This window comes from Ictidomys tridecemlineatus, chromosome 10 (genome assembly GCF_052094955.1).
Source record: "Ictidomys tridecemlineatus isolate mIctTri1 chromosome 10, mIctTri1.hap1, whole genome shotgun sequence".
NCBI classification, from domain to species: Eukaryota; Metazoa; Chordata; class Mammalia; order Rodentia; family Sciuridae; genus Ictidomys; species Ictidomys tridecemlineatus.
In genome coordinates, this window is record NC_135486.1 from 55,467,561 (window position 1) to 55,491,998 (window position 24,438).

The following is a 24,438-nucleotide window of genomic DNA, read 5'->3' on the forward strand; positions in this document are numbered from 1 at the left end:
TCTTGACACCAGCAGAGAACATCCTGCTGTATGTATTTTTTGTTTGTTTGTTTTTAAATAGTTGTTAGGGTCAAAGACAGGAAAAGAAGTGTGCCATTCCAGTCTTAAATTCAAATTGTAAATACACACAGCAGACCATGCATGGTCAAGGCAGGGTTGCATAATGCAAATTTTATCACTGAGGCATAACTAGAATGTTGATGTCAGATTTAGACTTGATCAAAGATATAACCAAAGCAAGAAATTTAACCTTTGTGTGCCTCTAAAAAGAGAAGAACCACGCCTCTAAAATGATAGCTACCAAAGGTTTGAAGAATGTATAAAGTGCTTACGAAAAGCTTGAATCCCCTTCTCCTGCCCATGCCTTGCCCTGTGCCTGCCCTTTCTCTAGTAGGACGCATGACCTGGAAGTCACTTTTTCCCCTTCCAACTCTGGTTTTGAGATTGTGGATTAGCCTTCGGGTGCAAGAACAGAAAACAGAGTGACCTGTAATGTCAGAATATAAGACACATACCACAGGTCTTCAAATAATGAAGAATACATGGGTCATTCTGTCCTTAGATTTTTATGATCTGATAACAAAACTAATTCATTATTTCAAAGACAACAATTCCAGAATGTAAAAAAAAGGAAAGAAAGAAAGTGGAAAAAAATCAGAATACAGGATGTAAACTTGGACTTGTTTTTACTTATAAAAGGCTTAAATGCTATTTTAGAAGATATTAAAATTATATATGTGCTACTAAATAAAAATAACAACAAGAGGACTGATGGCCTTACTCTCTGAGGGCGTTATTTGACTGACTTTTAAACAGAAACACTTCAATCACTTAAAATCCTTCCATGCCGGTCAAACCTACAAACCTCCTGTCGTATTTGACTAAAGTATTATTTTTACTGCAAGATAAACACCTTTACAAAGCAAGCTGGATAAATGATGGCATACCCTCCCTCCCTCCTCCCCGCTTTTGCACAGAAGTGATTCTAGTACTGCTTTGAGGCATCCCTCAAGTAAAATAACATATAAATAGAATGTGAGAAATCACCACATTTCCTAGACTTCTCACTTACTATGAAAAGCGAAACTTCTTTGTGCCCCAACATAGCCTCTCTCTTTTTATTTTCTTTCAACCTAAGGTTTTTAGGCACTTTGAAGTATTTTATTGTAATGAGCCCCCCAAGATGCCTCAGTTCCTCCGTCTGTATGCTCAAGCCTCCTTCAATGGATATATGTAGCTTGCTTGTGCAGGGTGGTAAACAGGGCCAATCTCAAATGTAGTTTTCATTTCAAATTTGTTTCCATTTTTTTTTCAAAGTGGTGGAAAGTCAGATATCACATCAACTTGGCTGGAAAATTCAGTTGTGCAACAGCATCAAAATCACTCGATGCATAAAATTTACCCTCTTATAGTAAAGAGAAGGACACTGAGGAAAAATAGAGAGCAGACTACAAAGTATGAATTTCAGTCTCAACAAAAAAAATCAGAAACTAAAGGAACATTCCATCTGTCAGACTTTGGTTTCCTTCAGTTTATTCAATTGCAAAATCTTGGGGATTTTGAAGAGGAATTTTACACTAAGGGCCAATGTAAAATGATTATGCTTTGAATATAACCCTGTGAGTTTCTTCCCTCCTGTCACCTGTGTAAGCACAAGAAGCTCTTTCTCAGAACCAGGTAGTTATAGAAATAACTTTTTACATTAGGTTTTCTTGAGGTCGAGTCTATGCTAAAATTTCTTCTATCTGATGAGGATTTTTAAGTGACATAGAATCTATTACAAATTAGAAAAATAGGTTTTTGAATACTAAATATAAATAAATGGCACTAATTCTATGGTAGGTATGGCTCAGAAGCTTCGAATACTTTTATTCAATGTTTTAACTATTTTTGTACTATGGTGCTTTTCCAAAAAGTATCCAAATAGACATTGTTACAAAGCATTGCTATCTGTCTAGTAAACATGCAATTGGCATTTCAATATTACCGACAAGTTCATGTATGTAATACAGTTCCAAAGAAAAGGTCCACAGAAAAGGTTTATGTATATTCTGAATCTGTTTTAAGACTCAGATGAAAAGTCTAAATATTCTTACTTTGGTCAAAAATTATTTCAAAACATTAGACTTCCAAAAATATTATGTTATTTAATAATTTTCTAAAGGTAAGATGAAATGCATTAAGTATGATTTTTTAAACGAAATGAATGTCCTTTTTGAATAAATACTTTTTAGTTATATTTATAAATCATACATGATTAGGATATATTCTTCTAAGTTTTGTCACATATCAAAAGTTAGCTCTAGTTTGGCATAGTGCACATAAATAAGATGCTAGTCTTTCAAGTTCCGTACTATTATATATGAATTATATATTAGAATAACAGATTTAATCTATCCTGTATGTTTACCAATATTCAAATACATCTTCTTCATGCAATGCTTCATATTAACTACAGATATACATTTTATAAACTTGAATATTGGGGGCAAATGACTTTTAAAAAATTCCTATATAGTCATATTAAACATGCATATTGACATTTAATAACAGCCACTTGATTTAATGATTAACTGTAGAGATCATAACAAACTGTAAGTCAGTCATTTCCGTGAATGGACTCTCTATGGGTGTCACACGGCCTCTCAAAGCCACTCTAAATATCCTCACTGAAACTGTTACTGACTAATGTGCTACATTTTAAAGCCAAATTGGGTTTTCACTCCTCTCCTGCCAAGCTAACAAGAGAGAATGTTTCCTATTGCAAACTGCAGGCTTAACTACAAACCCATTCCTAAAGATTAGAAAAGGAGGCACCTTACTTGGGGACACAAATTCAAGAAAATTTCCAGATTTGAAAGATTTTTTTTTATTCTAAACTACCCTTCATCCAAAGAAAATATCACTCTCACATAAAGCAAGGCTTCACGATGAACACCAAATTGCTAAATATTAGAATAGAGCTAGGAAAGGTAACTGGATAATTCATCTCCCCGCAGCTGTTCCCCCCCCCCCAAAAAAAAGCTTATTTCTTTCAAGGGCTTGAATATTTTAGGAAAAAGCTATTCTATGTACCTGAATTATTTTGATAATTAGTTCAACAATTTATTTGATGTAACCAGATAAATTATAAGGTATTCAGACTTAAACAAACAAAAAACTGTTCTTCAAGCCAATGACTCACTTCTATGTCCTCACCCTTCCTTGTTATAACGTTTTAGAATTCGGCCTCTTTCAAGAAATACAGAGTTAATTAGTGAAGATTTTTCTTTTCAAAATTTGTTTGCAAAAATGCTGTTTAATTTCTAGTGTCTCTGAAAATAAAGATTTTTAAAAATTTCTAGTAGCCATCATTAAAATTTGACTACTTTTCTATTCTTTCATATTAAGAAAGTCTGAACAGGGGTGAGGAAGGTGAGAAACATATAATATATCCTTTTATAGAACTAAATTGACTTGGAATCAAAATGTAAGTAGTTCTAGATCTTAGACCAAAGCATCACATACGAAGATATTTTGCCATTCTTCTAGACAAAAGGTAGAAAAAGCTTTAACATAAAGGACAAAATCCTATCAGTAATATGCTTGGATTCTAGCCAAAATAAAATTCCTAAAAGCTATTTCCTTAAAAAAAATAAAACTACTCCTTTATTTTTATTGATATTATCTCTAACATTTCAGTGGTGAAGAACTTCAAGAAAAAAGATGGAGCTTTTCTGTCCCATACTTCAAAATTCACACTTGCTTGATTCACTGTACCTTAACAGAAGTTTCAAACATTCTAACAAATGGTAATAAAAGTTTAGATTTGTATCTACAAATTAAAATTTTCAATTACCTGAGTTTTCTATCCAGAAGCATGCATAAGTTTCCCCTGTTACGTGAGAAATCGAAGAATATTTTAAGCTGTAAGGATAAAAAATATCATGCAATGCAGGAGATTTTTAAGATCTTTAACAAAATTCTTATCTAATACAATGAGATTTCCAGTCAAGTTTTTATATAGTTTGTGTGTTATCTATAAAACTTGAAAGTTCAACAATTATTTCTTGGCTGAAAAAAAAATCCTGTTTTCTTTGATAGTAGTTCAAACAAAAGATTTACTTGCAAAAATAAGTATTTCAGCCAATTTAGTGTGAGCTATTATATAATTAGAGTGTCCATCTAATTCTTATCTTCTATATACTTGCTTGTAGATATTCATGACAAGTTTGTTAAAGAAAAACTCCACCTGATTCCCTATTGATCTGGTAGCATAATTAACTAGAAATTTAAAACTAGTATCTTTTAACATTTTATACTTCTTAGATATTCCCTAGGGTACGCCTAGCACATAATGCTGGGCCCACAGCAATCCAGGGCATAATTGATTATCCAAAAGAAACAGATGTTTCCAAAAGTAAGTGAAACCACATTTTAAAAATGTGCTTATGGATCAGCCAGATGTCAAAGGAGGGATCAATTTTAATGGTTTCCAACATGATTATCTGACAAATTGATTATCTTTCTTATAAGCAGCATATAAACAAATGATTTTGCATCTCACTTATCAAATATGGCAATTGGTATAATTAACATTCTGTACTAGTTCTGCAAATTGTTTTAAAGTTACTACCAAATTGCATGTCAAAATATTGTTTTTATGAGCATATCCATTAAGCTTAAGGTACTGCTCATTAAAAATTCGATGGTCAGATGATAAGGAGAACTCTCAACATCTTCAGGAAGCTTTAAGATATTTTTAACTACTTACTACAGGAGACTAAAAAGTGGCTCCCCATCATCTTTTTTTAAGCTTGTAGCTGCTCAAGAAATTATTACATGGAGGCCTAATGTACATTTCCTTTCACGTGAAATGTTGGCTGGTTAAAATAAAATGTGAGCTGCATGAATTAGATATTGTTTCTTCAATTAAAAAATATAGGATTCTTAATTATATTTTTGCTTTATGATAAAATCTGTGGATTCCCATCCAAAGTCAAAATTTATACATGATGCATTTTAAATCTATTCCATTTCTATAGACTTTTAACCTTTTTATAGGCCAAAATAAAAATGCATTTAATTTTGACAATAGTAATGTAAAATTACTATTTTCATGTTTATCTTTAGGATTGAAAGTTATGGACAATTCAATAGAGAGTTCACGATTTACAAAACCTGTCAGGTCAGTGCCTGGGCTTGCATGCAATTTAGGGCTCTCTATTGACAATTCCAAGGTAGTGCTATCTGCACCTGTGTTCTCAATTCCCCAGGTCAACCAACATTGTTTCTCACCCTGACAAATACCCACGAAGTAGAAAACCCAACATCCCAAGATGTAGAACCAGTTCTTTTAAGGGTACATGATTTAAATACATTTTTTTTAAAAAAATAAAACTTTGAGAATTAAAACCTGAGACCTTTCAAATTCTCCCAGAAACAAACAAAAAAAGATGTATATAGCTAACCTTGAACAATTGAATGCCTGCTAATTCAATTGCCAAGAATTCCACTCATTAGCCAAGCAGTCTTCCAAATTAAGACATCCGGTCTCCTTCAATTTTCCACTTAAATCAGAACAGATTTGATCAATCAACTTAAGATAAAATTACACATGAAAAGTGACTTACATTGTGCGTGGATTAGTAGTTGTAATGGTGTATCATGAAAAGTGTATGCTGCCACTTGAAGTTTCATGGATTTCTAGTTTCTAGGGAATAACCTCAACATTCTTGATCTGGATTATAGAAAATGGGTCGTATTTTTTTTGTAATATGCATTCATATTTAATGGCTAGAACACTTCCACACATCCATTTGGCCACCTAAGGCATTCTAATAATTTCATAAACTCTGAACTGATATCAAAGATGCCATGTACTATACATACTTAGAACCTACATGATCGTAATACAAAACCACACACAGGAAATTCTCAGTTCATATAATTTATTGCAGTTAGCACACAGTTTAAAAATTCACCAACACACCAATAGTACAAAACTAAACAGCATTATAAGTTATTCCCCCCTCAGGAAAATAAAACATACTATGATTGTCAAAGCTAGATGTCAGTCTAAGTTTTAGAACAAAGGAAGAATGTGAAACTAAGAAAAGGAAAAAGCAATCACTCACGATGACCACAAAAAGAAAATCCAAAAGAAAGTCCGTTTTCTCACAGACATTGATTGTCTTCTCTAAATTAATAAAAATTATTTTAACATAAACTGTACTTAAAAAAACTAGAAACTCTTCAAGTAACTAAAGATAATGCTCCAAGGCCATTTTCACAGCTTTTTTTTGTTTGTTTGTTTGCTTTAAATGCCATTACAGCCAAATTAACACACATTTGACCAAATATTTCCAAAACAGTCCAGCAACACACAATGGAGTTTTCCATTCAGTATCTTAAGCACAAAAATAGGCTATGTTTACAGTAGTTAAGGCGATCAAATTTTAAACAAAAGCAATAAAAAAAAAAAAAAAGGGAAAAACAGCAAACGTTTTCCATGCTACTCCCATAGACCTTATTTGTAAGTGCAAGACAGGAAAACAAACACTGTGCAAAATGCTTTTGCCCTGTGTGCTGGTCATTAAAACCACACGTTGGGCTGCAGCCTCTGCTGCCGATACACATAGTCTACTAACCCCCTTCCCCATGTCAATCAAGGCAGTCCAGTCCTTTCAGCCTGGGGCTTTTTCAGTCCATAGAATCTTTTCATGAGTTTGGGGGGGGGGGGTGAGAAGGGAGGGAGGGTAAGGAAGAAGGGGAGAAAAAGAAAAGAGGAGCAAAAAAACAGAGAAAATGACCTATTGTCAATTTGTGCAGTAGTTATTCTAAAAATGCTCAACTGGGTAAATGTGTACACCTAAACTTTGAGCTGGTATGGGTTTTGTGCAATTAGAAGTTTGTTATAAATGCACACTGCACATGCAAATCTTTAAGCCGTTTGTAAACATTTATATGTTCCTTGTTATGTAGCAAAGTTATCAATTTGCAGCTTAAGTTTTTATTCAGCTTAACAGTTCAACTTAAAGACAGTGGGAAAGTCAATTTAAATTATATAAAATAAAAAAAAACAGTGCATTTACGTTCTTCATAACACCAGTTTTTTTTCCAAATGGTGCTATTTTTCTAAGGAAATTAAATAATTTTAAACTCACTCGTTAAAGTTATACAATGCAAACAAAGACAAAAAATATATTGAACTCATGCATTTCTGTAGCGTTAATATTTACTTTTCAAGACTCAACTAAGAGCATCAACACAACCTGTCAAGTTCTTTGACATCCCCCCCCAGCCCATGTAATCAATTACAGTATACAAGAACAGTAATTCACATTTTTAAACACACAGTTCAACACTGCTGAAGCTGCAATATCCTTTTTCATCCCAAGCAAACCTTCACAAAGACAGTATCCCAGTGATCCCAGTGTACTTGCAGAATTTCTCTCATTGGGAACCGTCAGAAAACCAGAAGTTGCCACAGAAAGTTTTAAGTCAACTGCTTGTTTAAAAATAGATAATCCAGCATTTCAGAAATTTTCCATTTGGGTCTAAAAGCATTCAGGTTTCCAACAGCCAGAAAAGATTCATGCAATTTGAGACATAGAGGCTAATAAAACTGGAGGGAATTTCTTTTTACTTTAAAAAACAAAAACAAAACAAAACAAAACAAATGTGGGGCACAAAAAGAGCTCAAAAGACAACACTGTATTGACAAAATTAAGCTGTATGAAAGCATTTTTGTGATAGGACGATTTGTTTAGAAGTTTCTTATTGGCTTACTTTGCCTACCCCTCAAAGGAAAGACACCTCTCTATTCTCAGACTTGCTCTAAAAAGTTTCTTTTATCAGAATGCTAAATTAGTGAGATTCTCATGCTATTATTCTAAAGTGCAAAAACAAGTTAAGATCCCAACTTTTTAGTTCCAGGAAACAAGACTGCTTTTAGACCGTACCACAACTATATAGAGATCTATGTATATATATGTATATATATATATTATTTATATATATATATATATAAAATTATTTCCAAAGTTCTTGAGAGCTATCTTCTAAGGTCCAGTCTCTGACAGTAGGCAAGCTCAGTGCTTCGCTTTTGACCGACAAGGAGTTCACCAACTCACAGTGGAACTTGCGAATGTGTCTGTACAGGTCTCCAGACTGCGTGAACCTGCGCTCACACCACTTGCAGGCATGCGGCTTCTCGCGGGTGTGCACCACAGCATGGCGGCTCAGGTTGTGCGAGTACTGGAAGCTCTTGCCGCACTGGGTGCACGTGTAGGGCTTCTCCCCCGAGTGAGTCCTCTCGTGGCGCTTGAGGGTGTACATGCACGAGAAAGTCTTCCCACACAGAGAGCACGTGGGCACATTGACATCGGCAGCGGGCTTGCTGCGGATGCCGTCCTGCTCACGAAAGTGAGTGCTCAGGTGGATCTGCAGAATGTGGGGGCTGGGGAAGACTTTGTTGCACAGGGGGCACATGAAGATCTGGCCCGCAGGGCTCAGGATGTTGGAGACATAAGGGAGCAGACTGCTCTCCATGCCCCCTTCCACCTGGACACGCTCACTCTCCGGGGTCATCATTTCATCATCGCTGGCTTTGTCCTCCCGATCCAGTTCCCTCAAGACCGAGTCCTCCCTCAGAGGAGCCAGATGGGCCGGCTCATACTGTACCCTGTTATTAGTGCTCACACTTTCTTTCACAGTGCTATGTTCCATGTCATAGTCATTAGTGCCAACATCACTCTCATCACAGGAAGCCTCTTTCTCCACCTTCACCTGCACCAGGTTGCTTCTCAGCACGTCCTGTGAAGAGAAATAAGAGCTGTTCAGATTTTCAACTCCTGAAAGGCTGGACTTGACAGACAGGTCCAGCACACAGTCAACATCTGCCGAATCCCTCACGGAGGTGACAGACCTCTGGGACAAAGACTCTGTTGAGCTGCAGGGGCTGGCTACTGTTTTTCCAGCTGCTGTGGCGTGTGGCTCTGCCTCTCCGCCAGCCTGAGGGATGCCTGCTGAGTCTGAGGGCAATCGCATCCACATGTTCCCAGGCTCAGCCGCCAAGTCCCTTTTGCTGGGCAGGATGTTCAATTTTTCATCTTCTCCTTCATCTTCATCACTGGGCAAGTCGCCTGCCATGTGGCTGCTGCCATCAGAGAGGCTCTCAACTTTGTCTGAACAACTTGAAGCATCTTCTTCCTTTTTGGTGCTGTCTGCCTCAGTGGTAGCTTTCTCTTTCAGCTTCTTTTTACAGACTTTGACAATGTCATACATGTGGAGATAACTGGCAGCTGCTAGCACGTCTTCAATGGGCAAGTCTTTGAACTGGAGTTTCCCTTCATACATGAATTCAAGCAGGAGAGCGAAAGCCGGGGCTGTAACAATGTCGCTGTTCAGATGAACAATGTCTCTTTTGTCCAGCTGGTCCTTGTAAAAGAGGTGGAAATACATGCTGCATGAAGCCAGTACAGCTCGGTGCGCTCGGAACTGGGCATCTCCCACCAGAACAGTGCAGTCACAAAGAAAACCCTGGTGTCTCTGCTCGCTCAGACACTGCAGCAAATGTCTACTATGGTCTGGAAACTCCATACTGTCTTCATAACCTGGGAAAAGAGGAATTTCTCATTAGAGCATGGTCAGGAACAACTTTTCAGCACTCTTAGTCCCCACCAAAAAAAAAAAATTCTGCCTTGGCCGCCGAAGTACATGTCCCTGAATTTTAATCAGGCTTATGACCCAGAGACTACCAGATCACACACACAAGACCAAAATGCCAGGAAAAAAGCGTACACTTTCCGAACTTCCTTACCCTAGCCAAACGGCCTCTGATGCATCTCCACCTTCCCTGAACTTTGGTCAAGTTTTAAAAGCCTTCATTTAACCACAGCCTCTTAACTGGAAACAAGAATTTAGATCTCTTTCAAAAGAAACTTGACTAACTCTCTCATCAAAGTATGTCCCACAAAATCTACATGGTAACTTTAATTTCAAAGGGGAATAACTCACATAATAAACAAAGGAAAGTCCCAGATATATTCAGGAAGATTTAAGAAAACTTGTTCAACCATTCTTTTTACTGTATACTTTCGATACCTGACTGTACTTAGAAGCAGTTTGAATACACACATTTGGCTGAATCAAGGAAAAAAAAATGAAATTGCATAATTAGTCCAGAAATTAGCAAACAACTTACTTTTAAAGTCAGAGTGTTACAACAACAAAAGCACTGTGTATAAAAACAGATGTTAATGCCTTAAGATTTGCAGGTATAGCACACATGTACGAGATCAGAAGGAACTACACCAACAGATGGAAAAGATCATCTTTACTATGAACAAATCCAAAGATTTTTTTTTAAAACAAATTGAGGGGGGGGGGAGTTCTGTTTCTTTGTAGAACCTGTGCTTCAATGCTATTAGGAATCATAGGGGTTTTATTTAAATGTGAAAATTCTCATCTAAACTTTGGTCTGCTGCAAGACAAAACAAATTCCATATTAAAAATTAATTCAAACTAAAAAATAAAGGCATATCACTCAAATGAAACCCCAAAGCTTTACAGGTTTAAACATTTTTTAAATTAGTTGACAAAAAAAATTTTTTTGGTAGCTCTGCCTCACCTTTGCTAACAGAAAATACTTTGTTTCAATATAATTTGATATATTTTGTTTTCCCACTAGCTTCTTTCACCTATGCATCTTTGCCTTTTTTTCTGGTGAGGGAGGGTGAGAGAGATAAGACAGATGGAAAATGTACAAAGGGTCAAAATTCAACTGTGATGGATAAACTCCTTAAAAATAAAGAAAAATCTGACTTCCCCTTTCCTGTGACCAGTCGAAGGCTCCATACCATCCATCTAAGCAAGTGCATTTTGGGAATGGATGTGGATTAATTTAATATTCACAAATTACTTTCCTCCTCCTCCTATAGTTTGCTCAAGATAGATTAAAACTTTCATCCTAACCCCAGATACATTCTGCAAGATGCCACCGCTAGAATAAACCAAGATTTACAATACAATCACTTTAAGTGCCCCACAGCTAACATCAATCCTAATCCTTGAGAGGGCTAAAAATAAAGATTGGAGGGCAGCTCACAAGGTAGCCGTGATCAAATTAGGAGGCTGAGAGGACAGAGAGGGACGAAGAAGGAAGCTTATAAACATCTGATCCAGCTGACTGTGGCCATATGGCAGCTGCTGCCCAGATAAAGAGATTAAGAATAGAGGAGTGCGATTACAGCTGTCTGGCCAATTCAGGCAGCTCAAATCTACAAGTTCTAAATTAGTCGCTAACACAAAAACTCCTGCAAATAATTATTGTTATGCTGAAATAAAAGATCTCTTAAATATATATTTGAAAGAGAAATGAGGAAACCAAACTATTCTCCTGAGGACAAAAGTTTTTTTTTTCCCCCTTCTTCTTAAAAAACCTCCGGTTTCAAAAGCACTACAGCTGTATGTTTCAGTAGTGCTGCTGAATGTTTTGAAGAATAAAGTTTCACAGTGGAATTAATTACACAACAATCTAGCTTCTTAACTAGAATAATCTTCTCATATAAGTTTGAATGCTGAATTCCAGACAGTTTACTATTTCTGCCCCCCCCAAGCAAAAGGAATCTAAAAGAGCAGTGAACAAAAAAGCATTTTAATCCAAAGTGATCTCAAAAGCAATATTTCAAAGCCTTTCTTAACATTTCAAAACTTGAAATATTTCAGTGTATTAAAGTTATTTACTTGCTCAAGTAAAAGGGATAAAAATTAACACTAAGCAAGCATAAGACTTTCAACTCCAGTAAGATCGTTACTTAATACTCAATTTCATATATTATTCCTAAATGGGTTAGAAAAGTAATGTGATCTTTTTACAATTAAATAAACAAAACACCAAAACAGAAATATGCTCAATCTAATCTCTTGCTACTCCTACCTTTAGGACACATAAACCTGATTAAGTCCTTTCCTCTGAGTCTTGCTGGCTCCAGGTCTGTTACATCGGTGGAAAAAAAGCAGACTAAGAGAGACAGATGCAAAGTGGAGATGATGTTAGAGAGGAATGAGATACCTTCTCCACCACAGATCCGCACACACTAACTCCCTGTCTGTGTGTTAGAATAAAAGGCTGAGGGATGGCAGGCTGTCAGCTGCTCTGACATCATGTTCAGATGGAAATGCTACCTCCAGCTGTGCTCCTTTTAATGCCATATGCTACTCCTCTACACTCCTGCCACCAGCTTTTTCTTAGGAGAACTTTTCTCTTCTGTTAGTATAAACAAAATACTTCAAAGTCTTCCTTTTTTTCTAAACTTTCTAACAGAAGAAATTGAAAAACTCAGCATATGGAGTTCTACTGTATTTATGGAATAGCAACACTTCTGTCTTAAGTTGGTGGACTGGCTTACATACTGACAGCACACTCAAGCCACGGTGCTATTCAGGAAATCCAGATTCACTTTTATTCAACTCCAACGTTTAGTTTCAAAGACAGCTTAGGGATATTTTTAAACCAACCCATTTGACATCTCCAGTCCCATTTCAACATTATTACAGCATTTTTTTTTCCTGCAGAGATAATGGTATATATCTCCGAAATGTTGGCAGACTTATTAAGAACTATTACTTCAGCCTGGCTCACCTTATTATTTCATTCTTACTCAACAACTTATCTACAACTACCTTCTTCGGAAAATTTCTCACACTGCCACAGTTAATGCAAATTTCAATTCTCGGTATCAACAAAGCTGAAACTGCACTTTCTGAAATCCTGGAAAGTATTTCAGTTCAATGAGAAAAATTAATAAACTAATGCAACCTGCTATAGTTACTTAAAATGAATGCTGCACCTGTATATCTGATCTGTCTGCTCAGGAAAAGCAGAACCTTGTCTTCCCCTTGATCTCTGTCCCATAACAATCTTTTTATTTAGTTATTTTGGATCACTCTGTAATGTTCATGATCACAAGAAAACCTTTCAGGGGAGGGGGGCGGAGAGGAACCTAAGTCTCTTAAGTTGGGGAACTTTTTAGTTAGAGTTTGTGGGTCTTTTCTAGTGGCTGATGAAACTGTAATGTAACCCGGGATGGGCTCAGCAAAGCTGGGCTGACCAGTGCCGTGCAAGGTGCTGCGACAATTATGAATGTCAAACACATCACAGACTCTTGGGAGGGTGAGGACTAGAAAAGGAACTGGGGCCTGAGGGGCAAGTGTCCCAGCCGCCCACCCCCACAGAGATAACCACATGGTTCTTCTTAGAAAACCGTGGCAAAGAGTAGCAAAACCCAACACTCTCTCTTGTCCTCCCTTTCCCAAAGTCACAAACCTAACTTTCCCTAACTTCGTGGTGAATGACATAATTATGAACGCTAAGTTCAGGAACTACTCTTTGGAGATAAATTCCTTCCCAGCTACACAACCTACTCTCCACAAATGCCCTTGCCCCATTCCAATATATCAGGCATTAATCACCCCATTTACCCAGTGGGGTGGGGGGTGAGTGACAGTTTAATGAGCCCCAAGCACCGCAATGGGCCAGCGACTCCCACTCCACAAATCAACTCCTTCACATCTCTCTACCGGAGGATCCATAGAGGTTTTGAGAGATTGGTGTTTTGTTTTTCAAAGAGGTGGAGGCGGGGGTGCCGAGTAGGTAGTGGGGAAGAAATGCAAATCTTTACGTAGTTCTCTGTGCAAGGCACACGGGGAAAGAGGAAGGTTAAAACCACAGGGAAGGAGGTGGAAGGCGTAGAGCCGGTGCAGCAGGAAAACACCTTAAACAACAGCGGAGAAAACAGACCCGGGTCAAGGCAACAACAAAAGAAAAGTCGTAAGAAGAAGCCGAGGGGAGGAGGGTGGTTGCTACCGCTTCCCCGACGCCACCGCGCGCGAGCTCCCGGGGCCTCCCGGCAACTGCACCAGCCCGGGAGGGGCCCCCTCCCCCGCCGGACCCCTCCCCCCGGGCGCCACTGCAGCTGCACCGGTCTCCGGAGCCGCGGCCGTCCCGGGCGCCACTGCAGCTGCGGCGGCTCCCAAGCCCCCTCCCCCAGCCCGCCGCCCTCCGCACCCGAGAGGCGCCACCGCAGCTGCACCGGCCCGGAGCCCGCCCCGCGCCGCAGCTGCACCGGCCCGGGGGCGCGGCGCGGAGACGGCAAGCCCGCACCCCGCCCGACCCCGCAGCTGCAGCGGCCCCGTCCCCGAGCCCGGGCCTCCCGCAGCTGCGCCGCCCCCCGCCGCCCCAACAGCTCCAACCACACAAACTAACTCCACTCACGGGGGCACCCCCGGCCCGGCCCGCCCTCCGCCCGCACTGCCCCGCCGGCCGGGGCCGCACAGCTGCGCCCCCACCCGCCAGGGGCCAGGGGGCGGAGGGGGCGCTGGGTCAGGGGCCAGGGGCCGGCACCGGGACTCACACGGAGCGGCCCTAAGTCACCGCGTCCCCGCTGCCGCCGCGTCCTCCGCCTCCTCCTCCTCCTCCTCCTCCTCCTCCCGGCCGCCGCCGCCGCCGGACTTGGTGGGCTTCCTCCTCCTCTTGCCCCCCTCCCTCCCGGCCCCCCCACCCCCCAATCCCGGCTCCGTTGCCCGCTCCCCCCGCCCCTCCCTCCCGCCCACCCCGCTGGCAGCCGGAGGAGCGCGACGGAGCGAAGAGGGCCCCACTCTCAACGGCTCCCCATGGCAGCAGCCCAGCGGCGGCCGCAGCCTGCCAGACACAGCGAGGGAGCGAGCGAGGGAGCGAACGCGAGCCGCCGGCCGGGGGGGGGGCACGGGGGGGGCGGGGGAGGGGAGGGGGCGGGAGGACGCACCACGCACGCACGCGGCGGCGCCGGCCAGATGTTCCCCTAGCCCGCCCCTCTCCTCCCCCGCCTCCCTCCCTCCTGCGATGGGCGTCTGCGATTGACCGAAAGCCGCAGGACTGGCGCTCCCCGCCCGCCCCCAGCCCGCAGACTCTCCCAATAGGAGGACGGCTTTTCAGGAGGGCGGAGGGGGCGGTGGGCAAGAGTTGGACTGACAGGGTATTCTAGCCAATGGGAGAGGCGAGCCAGAGCTGCCGCCCGCTCGTGCCAATCACAGGCAAAGAGTATTGTGGTGGGCGGGGCTCTGGCGGGCGGGGGCCGGTAGCAAATCGGCACGGGGCGGAGTCCTCGGGCGCAGTGGCGGTGGCGGCAGCGGCGCCCCTCTGGGTGACTTGGCCGTGAGAAAGTGAAAGGAGCCCGCAGGCGGCAGCGACAGCTGCGCTGGGAGGGGCTTGTTTCCAGGCTCCGAGGCCCTGCGCGCTCTGGGGGATAGGCGCAAGCTTTTCGTGTGCACCGTGACGACCATAAATGTACTTTAAAACGTACTAGTGCTTAGCTGCTCTACTTAGTTATGCAGGTATCTTCGGGAGACCGGGGACCCAGAAGACTGGAGCCAGTCCTCTGCCTCCTCCTGCTTGGTCCTCGCCTGGAGAGTAGTGCTAAGGAACGTTCTTGCTCTTTCCCGGGTGTCCCGCGTCCAGGTGCATCTGGTGCGCTGGGGACGCGAGCCGCTCTCAGAGGCACAGTTTCTGGGCGTCCTGCTCTTGACGTCGTTAAGTTACAGGCAGAGCACAGCGCCTGCCCGCATTTGTCCAAGAACCTTCGTGTCCCATCTGTACTTACAATGCTACAAGTTAAGTTATTCCCAAGTGACCAAATTTTAGAGCATTACAGTAAAATTGGTACTTGTAGATGCTTCAGCCTGGTTCGTTAATTGGTATGTAACAAGCCACAACTTTTGAACTACCTAAGGAAGATATAAGATTATTGTGTCGCTTTTTGCCTCCCTTTAAATAAACTTTTTCTTGTACCTGTTCTTTGCAGTTAAACTGTGTTAATCGCTGCCACAATCACGAAGAAATGTAGACATTTCTGCTCTCAAGAAATTGGAAATCTTGTTCAGATTATGAGAAAAAAAAACTTACAAGTGGAGAAAATGGTTCAAGAAAATAAAAGAGAACACGCATAGTGAGGAAGTCAATACACTAGATATTGTCTTAATGAAATGTGTTTGTTCTTTGCTAGCTGAACCAGGACTGGCAAGCCTGTTGCTAACCAACTTGCCAGGAGACCTTTCAACTGGGCAAAATGTGCTTTCACTTTGTTCCAGGTCAAATGGGTAAAGTAAGTTGAAAGTATTGTGTTGGCAAATCAGACATGTTGAATTGCTAATGAAGTGAAAAGGGGAGCGCATTAAATTCCTGAAACTGAAATAACATTGGAATATCCTATTAGAAACACTAGTGGTGTTCTCTACTTTTTCCTTAACCTTCTGTGTCCTGATGAATGATCATGAGATCAAGGCTAGCCTATGATAACTAGAGATTTTTAATTCCATGAAGTTCTATTGTTGTATCCATGCTTTTGATGAATTCTAGGGCTTTCCAGTCTTTTGTTAGAAGGCCTAATTTCAGTTTGACATGTTTCAAATTAGAGAAATATATAAATGCTCTCTCTAAAAAAAAAAAAAAAAAAAACTGGGGCTGTTGGGGGGAGACAGATGTAAGGAGAAATACGTGTTTCACTACCACATTGAAGGAGTGGGGGAGAGGAAAAAGAAATGATTGCATTCTCAAAACTATTTCTGAACGATTAAAAGTTAAAAATAAGGAAAGGGACACATCCTTGAATAAATAGACACAAAGTAATTGATAGTGTTAGAATAATAAACAACAAATTCATTAGAAAATTAGAACATTCAGATTATCCACAAAAATCTTAAGACACTTGGCTCTTTGGCATCCAGAGCAACATCACAGCTCTAACAAAAGGTTTTATAGAATGAACCTACAAGTTGAATAATAGCCCCAGAGATATGCAGGCAGAGACACTGATATATCAAAAGTGGTGACCATTGTTTTTCCTTTTTCTCTTAACAGTCATTACTAGAATCCATTTTGTAAGCTAAATAGTGTGGCCAGGAAATATAGATCAAATGGATATTTAAGGAAGCCAGTATGATGCCCCTCAACTGCTACAACAATCTTATTCAGTCTCCAGTCTTCTCTGTCCTCTTTTACTCCCTGACGTAATTTAAACTATTTTATAAACTTATTGTGCAAGTGATACTTTTAATTCTGTTTGGAAAATCATCAGCATGCAGATTATAAACAAAATACAACTAGTATCAGAGGTGTCATAATACAGAATGATTACAATATATTCAGAATGATTACTACTTTTATTCAGCATCCATTGGAACCTTGGAAAGTAAAAGGTCTGAATCTAAATATCCCCCTTAAGTAAGCTCCTCGAAGTAGGGCCTGTTGACCTCTATACTATTGGTTTAGCAAATTAACCATAATCCAAAGCTACTTGAATTGGTTGATGTTTGTTTTTAGAGTTAATAATCTACCTTTTTTTCACCCTTCACACAATGGGGCAAAAAAGTATAAAAGTACTGACAGTAAGTTACTGGAAAAATGTACCATTGCTTTCGTTCTGTGGGAATCTCATTCCTATGTAATTCCAATTAATTCATACTTTTTTGGGAGTCCTAAAATTTAAAATGATACAAGAGAATCTAACCATTCAATGCTTAGATTTCTTGCCAGGGAGCAAGTTTTATGATTTAACTACATTCATTTTGACCAATAACAATTTAACAGTATAAAATTTTGAGAGACCAAATAAAATTTAATTTGATGAACAACTCCATAAAATAAATGCCTGACTTTTAAATGTAAACCACAAATCAAGCCTTTGAAACATATCTGTGTTTCCATTACACTTTACATATCAGATCATGTTGGAAAAGTAGTTATTTATGAAATTAATTTTTGAATATTGACTTTTCAGAAACTTCACATATAATTGAAAATTTTTCCTAAAAAATTAGAGAGGTAGAAAACAATGTAAGACCAGATACTCCAAAGTATAATGTTTATAACAAGTATAAATGTAACAAAATGTGAGTAGATGAGGTTGCCCTGTTGCCTAGGCTAGCCTTGAACCTTGTCTCAGCCTCCCAAATAGCTGGAAGTAGTTGGGAATAACCACCATGCCTAGCTCTGCTTTTTAATCTGTATGGGAAAAAAAATACACTAAAATAAAAAGTTTGTTCAAACTTCTTTTAAGCCTACTCGCTTTCCATACCACAGCATAGCATAACCTGAAATTCTGTCAACTTATTTAGATATCTTTCTCTCTCCTGGTCTAAAGGAAGAAAGAGGCACAGAAACACAGCTGTGACACTGAAAGAGTAAATGAACAAACAAGAACACAGACACTAAATGAAATGAACAAGAGCCTATTTCCTACACAAAGGTATATACATAATATTGAAAAGCACATTATATTCCATGGGTTATAAATTCTGTGGTACTCAAAGCTATTGATTAAATTCCTGAACTATGATAAGCCTTATGTTGGAGATAATTCTGCTTGATTTTTAGCCCTGAAAATAGAAATAATATCACAAATTCTTGAGGAAAGGTCCTCAAATTTTACACAGATATTAGGATCTACCCCTGTACTGAAAACAGAATGAGCCTACAACAGTAATTCGAACCTGTTGAGGGTTAAGGGCGAAGAGGAGCAAAAGATAGTCTTCCCAGAACTGTTTTTCCTGTGTAGCCAGTTTTCGGTTGCTTACTGTAAATCAGTGCTTTTATAGACAGTGTAATGGCTAAAGGAGGCCAATAGTTCAGGCTTGGTTGAAGACTGACCACGTCAGAGAATTTAGAAAAATGCAAAGATGTATATCAGTAGCTGTTCAATCCACACTTTTTTTTTTCTTAGAGCCGCCAGAGCCGCCCCCACCTCTGAGCCCCATAAAATACATTATACTTTTGGCATATGGAAGTTAAGAAATGCATACAATGGTGCTTTTTATAGTTAGATATATACTATCAGTATATTCATCATTCACACTCGCAGGCAACTTCTTTTTTTAAAACTATTTTATTTTTTCCACCCTGGAGATTGAACCCAGGGCCTCATCATGCTAAGCAAGTATTCTACCGCTGACCTACATCCCCTGTCCACCCCAGACAATTTTCCAGCCCCAAGCTGGTTCTCTTTTTTTGGCCACAGAAAATGCCTTCCTGCCATAGGTTCATGGAAATGCAGTTAGTTAAAATGTATTTAAATGTTGGTCTACAGAAAGTAAATTTGTATAGGCAAGTCTACCATCTTTGAAAATCACACACTACCTCCAAAAAAACAGATGTTGAAATTTACCTGTTATGTGGAAGGTCACATTAATTTGGATAATTAAAAGATTTATTAATTTCACCTGGGGTTTTTCCTGTTTCGATTTAAATTTTTGAACATTCAACTTTTCCAGATGAGTAGTTTCTATTAGAAAAAGATTTGTTAAAAAATGATTTAATATTAACCTATGATATTCATATTCCTCCCTTTGTATGTATCATTTTCTTTAAGGGATATTCATTATTCTAAAATTCTCTAAAATATATATTAAATAATAGTAATTTGTTTCATTCAAAATAAAACTTCCAAATATTTAAATGCTAATATTTTTAACTATATCAAGTTGCTTCAGTTGGGTCTTATGGAAATTTGGGGTGCAAATGAACTTTAAAAAGGTGAAGTGAAGGGTTAGGGATATAACTCAATGGTAGAGCCTTTGCCTAGTATCAAGTGGGAGGACTTTGGATGGATCAATCCCCAGCACTGAAGGAGGAGAAGAAGGGAAGGAGGAGTCGTATAAAGAGAATAGAGATTACACATAGATTTTGACCTGCACACTTACTACTTGGGAGGTGCTGTGTTTCTGAGCAAACCATAGAAACATTGTCTGTCTGCATTCCAAGATGTCTGTCCCTTCCTTTTATGCTTGCTTCACTCCTGAAGGCAGCAACTTCATGGTCTTGAGCTGGCAGAAAGCAAAATGATATGTCCAGAAATTATTTACTGAAAACTTGCAATACATTAGAGAAATATGGAATTGCATTATCATGGTTCTTGTAAAATTTCTTCCATGTGCTAGGTGACAACAATACATGAATAATATCATACCCTCTTACGTTTGTGACTTCATTATATATAAATATCATTGTGTAGCCATTGGACAAAATTAACGTTTTTTCCTTCAGTGGTTAATATATTGTTAGTGCCCACTAAATGTATAGCAATCCAATTGTATTAATACAAAAATATCTTACTTAAAATTCTTAGTTATAAAATTTTCTATACACTTAACACAAAAATCTTAATACATACCAAATTCAAACTACTCACAGTAATAAGAGCAGACAGAAGGTTAAATCTCACTCCAGAAATTTACTTTGCCCTTAGAGATCACATGCAACTCAGGAAGTTACTTCCCTTACAAAGAACTAGCATTTATGCTTAAGACTAAAATGATTATTTTTAAAGTACCCATTTTACAATGCAAATGTGTATCTAAATTAAACTCGGTAAAAATAAGCATTTTAAATTGAATCTGCAGTAATGACTTTATGGGAGACAATAGGAAAAGTGGTTCTTGAATATGAACTCAGAGAAAAAAGATTTCAAATTCCTTCTTAGGGACTTGAAGCTTTCTTTGTTCCTTCAGTGTATGTTAAAAGTGTTGGCACAGGCTTAACTGAGAACCCATTTCTCTGAAGTTGTTTTGTAAAACAGAGGCTGTTCAGCAAGGTTATAGCAAAAAAAAGAAAGGTTAGATCAGGAGCAAGGAAAAAAACTGACAGTTGGTCTACAAAGCCAAGCCATGGCTTAGCACTTGGAATATGGGACAGATGCAGGGAGGAAGCTCTCACAGCAACAAGAGACTGTGTAACAAAAAACACATGCACAATAGGGTATTTTAGAGACAAATGATAGGCGGAGAGGAGTAATAGGGGAAAGGGAGAGCTTTAAAGAGATGGGAGAAAATGAAGACAATATAGGATGATAGAGGAGAGGTAAAGAGAAGGAAATAACCCCATTGGGTTTGTGGAAGCACCTGTGGTAGTGGAGATGACACATCGAAATGGTAACAGTTGTAAGGTAAATAAAGAAGAGATGCTAATACACTTTCCTACGTACTGCCCATCTCTGCCACTGTTTGTCAAACCATGTCTTGCTCATTGCTTTTAAATAATGCTTTATGAAATTGCTAGCCCCAAAATAAAGAGGACTGGAAAATACTTGTGTAACTGCGGCTGCTCCTTTGGGAGTTGTCCTTGGCAGAGTTACTTTTTCTTCCCCTCCCTTTGCCCAGCATTCTAAATTCTAAAGAAAGGCCTCACCTCAATGATTAAGATGTTAACTGTGAAATAACCTTTCTTTAATTTATAAAACCTAGAACATCTGGTGACCTTCAGATAACATCAGAATGTATGATGCCTGCCTTATTCTTTAATCCTGTGTATCCACTAACACAAGGCACATAAATTGCTGAGGTTTAACTTGCAGAAAAGTAATATGTCTAAAGAAAATATGGGAACTAGCCCCAGGAGGTCAAGGTCCATGGTGATGTTATAGCCAGTAGAGAAAAGGAGACAGGTGCCCTGGATGAAGGAGACCCATTCAGTAACTCAGCACCTTGCCTTTATGCCCATTGTCCAATTGCATCTTTTCTCTTCTTATGTGCTAAGTGAGAGATCTGCCACTTGAGCTAATTCCCCAACCCATCTTTTCCTTTCTTACAAAAGGCCTTTCATTTACTAGAGTCTCCCAAAATGGTGCTGTGAAAACAGCATCCCCCTCCATCTTCTTAGGGTTGGCCCTTATATGAAGCAGATTTCCTTCCCACCGGCTCTCATCTCCTGAGTTTAGCTGTCAAGCAGAGAGCAGACAGACTTGGATCAGGCCATACTTAGTATTTAACTCTCCCCAGACATAAAGTACCACAATTAAGGGAACTGCAGATGTGTGTGCATGAACATGTGCCTGAGTTATCAGGCCTTTGGATAGGACCTTCTTGATACAAAGTAGATTTTCTTAATATAAAGTCAGAGTAACATAGCATACTTATTAAGTAACTTTAGATTGGTCCATAGGGAAAACATGGGGGCTGTGTTAACATTCATTTCATTGAGGAATGTGAACTATTTGTTAAACTAACTAATCACATTTTAGAAATGGATGTATTTCTGAACCTCTCTCATAAATAGGGCCTGATATGTACTAGGTACATCAGCTTCCATGCAAAACATCTAGCCTGGCCCTTACCAGATACATAAATTAGCATTGGAAAGAAACTATATTGAACTACTTTGATAAAATGAACCAGGAAAATTGTAATGATCTAAGATATTTTTCTAATATTTTTGTTTTTGTTTTTGTTGTTTTTTTTTTGAGGTGCTGGAGATTGCATGTGCCAAGTATGTACTTTACCATTGAACTTCACACCCCAGTCCCTAGACTATTTTTTGTTTCCTGTTTTCCTTAGTAAGATATAAGCTCCCTCAGGATGGAGGCTTTTCCTATGATATGAACAGCAATATCTTTAGCACCTAGAGTGTTGCTTGGCACATGATACACACTCAAAAAAATATTCATAGGGAGGGCGGAAACAAGAGAGAAGGAAAAGGAAAGGAAAAAAGAAGAGAAAGAGGGAAGAAAGGAGAGAGAGAAATAACTTATACCATTGCTTTTTCCAGAGGCTAGAGAGAACAGCAGTGCTTTACATGTTCGACCATTCCCTTCAAACTTGGGACAAAGTAGGAAAGACAGCTTACTATGTAGCTTACTACAGAAAAGTGTCCTTTTACTTTCTTGGAGATACTCTGACCCCACAGAAATATCTTTTGTGGACATGGTAGAGATTTTACTCTTGGTAGTATCATAGCAATTCTCTATCATCTGTAAAGAGTATCTTATCTAGTTGGGCACTGTGACACATGCCTGTAGTCTCAGCTACCCAGGAGGCTAAGGCAAGAGGATCCCTTGTGCCCTTTAGTTAGGGACCATCCTGGGCAACAGAGTGAGACCTCATCTCTTAAAAAAAAAAAAAAAAAAAAAAGAAAGAAAAGAAAAAAGAAAAAGAAGAAGAGTAAAAGAAAAAAGAAAAGAAAGAAGAAGAAAAAGAATATTTCATCTTTTAGAGAGAAGTCAGTCCTCAAAACTTAGACATGTGTTGTTGTTTTTTTCATTATTTGGAAGAAAATGTTAAGTGGGAATGGTAAGTGGTTCATCCAAAGGTCCCAAATTAAGATTCTAGTTCATCAACAATTCACTAAGTCACTGTTCTTCAAACATTTAGGCCATTCTGAAACTAAAACAAAACAAAACAAAAACCTGCCAGGTATGGTGGTGCGCTTGTAGTTCAGCTACTGGGGTGGGGGTGGGGTGCGGAGGAAGGCGGGCAGGGGCTGAAGCCAGAGAGTCAACTGAGTGCAGGAATTTGGAACCAGCCTGGGTAACAGAGCAAGACCTGGACTCTTTAAGGAAAAAGAAAACTCCATTGTTTTTAAACAATTAGAGTTTGCTGCTTTGAAAAAAACATGCAGTTGATTGAATACCCTTAAGCAAAAAGTCCATGATCTCAACTGAACCACAGAGACGAGCTAAAAATATAATGAAAGGAATTATTCCTGACTTTTCAAGTGTAGCTTCAACTAAAGACATATGCCATCGTGGATATAAATGAAGATACCTCCAAGCAAGAGATGTTTTCCCTTTCTGTAGATCCTTTTAAGACAGTAGTGTCTTAATAGTAGTAAATCTGATGCTGAGGAATCAATAAAACTATATATGGGTGCATCCTGTGACTATGAGAGATAAAAGATTATATTTTCATTTGCATGGTTTGCTGGGTTTTATTTGGCAGATATAATAACACAAGCTACGCAGAGCCCATAAAACAAAGTGAGAACAGCAGCTCATTTGGTGGCAGAATGTAATGGTTATGGCTAAAGGGCTTACATAATTCATCTCAAACCCTTATGCCTATATTTATTGTTGTTTAAATGAAAATTAAACTCATACAGCCAGAAGGAGGGATCTGGTCAGAAATTTGATTGAGATCCTTTCTTCTTACACAGATTCTAAGATGATCAGTCTGTGGTACTTAGAAACAACTATAGAAATATTCAAGAAGGAGCATACTTCGCCCAAGCACATTAATGCTTCGTTCTTCCAATCTGGCTTTTTTAAACAACTCTGAAACTTGCAGAATCAGAGTGAGTAGAGAGAACTCTCTTCATTATTCTGCCTTGGAATTTCTAGCTAGACTCAGAGCAGTTATAAGCTATGGCTTACAGATAATGTTTAGCATTCAAATGATGTTTAGCCCAAGATAATACTTGGGGGGGGCGGGAAGCGGTGTCTTGAGGGACAATACAAAAGAAAGGCTGAGGAATGTGATGCTGGCCCAAACATTTCACATAAGTATAGTGTCTTTTAATATTTCTATTACATCATATTGCTAAAAGACATGATTTTTAATGACTTTTGTCTTGTAAGACTGAAAATTTGACTTTCAATTGTGAATGTTTAAGACAATGGATTTGCCATTGGGGAAAGAATTGGGGATTTGGGGGGGGTT

The 24,438-nt window shown here is 39.3% G+C and overlaps 1 protein-coding gene across 5 annotated transcripts; it reads right to left on the reverse strand.

Moving 5' to 3' along the window:
- Positions 1-5,913: 5,913 nt before the first annotated feature.
- Positions 5,914-14,517, reverse strand: Zbtb18 (zinc finger and BTB domain containing 18). Of its 5 annotated transcripts, none has more exons than XM_078022967.1 (3): positions 14,397-14,412; positions 11,921-12,004; positions 5,914-9,596 (listed from the first exon to the last, which is right to left on the reverse strand). In XM_078022967.1, exons 2-3 carry the CDS (start codon positions 11,931-11,933, stop codon positions 8,014-8,016), a joined length of 1,596 nt encoding a protein of 531 aa, XP_077879093.1. In that variant the 5' UTR covers positions 11,934-12,004; positions 14,397-14,412; the 3' UTR covers positions 5,914-8,013. The 5 variants fall into 5 exon arrangements, with proteins under 5 accessions (XP_077879093.1, XP_040132980.1, XP_077879094.1 ...); XM_040277046.2 differs by lacking the exon at positions 14,397-14,412 and adding an exon at positions 13,465-13,815; XM_040277050.2 differs by lacking the exon at positions 14,397-14,412 and having other exon boundaries at positions 8,653-8,796; positions 8,909-9,596; positions 11,921-13,815.
- Positions 14,518-24,438: the final 9,921 nt, after the last annotated feature.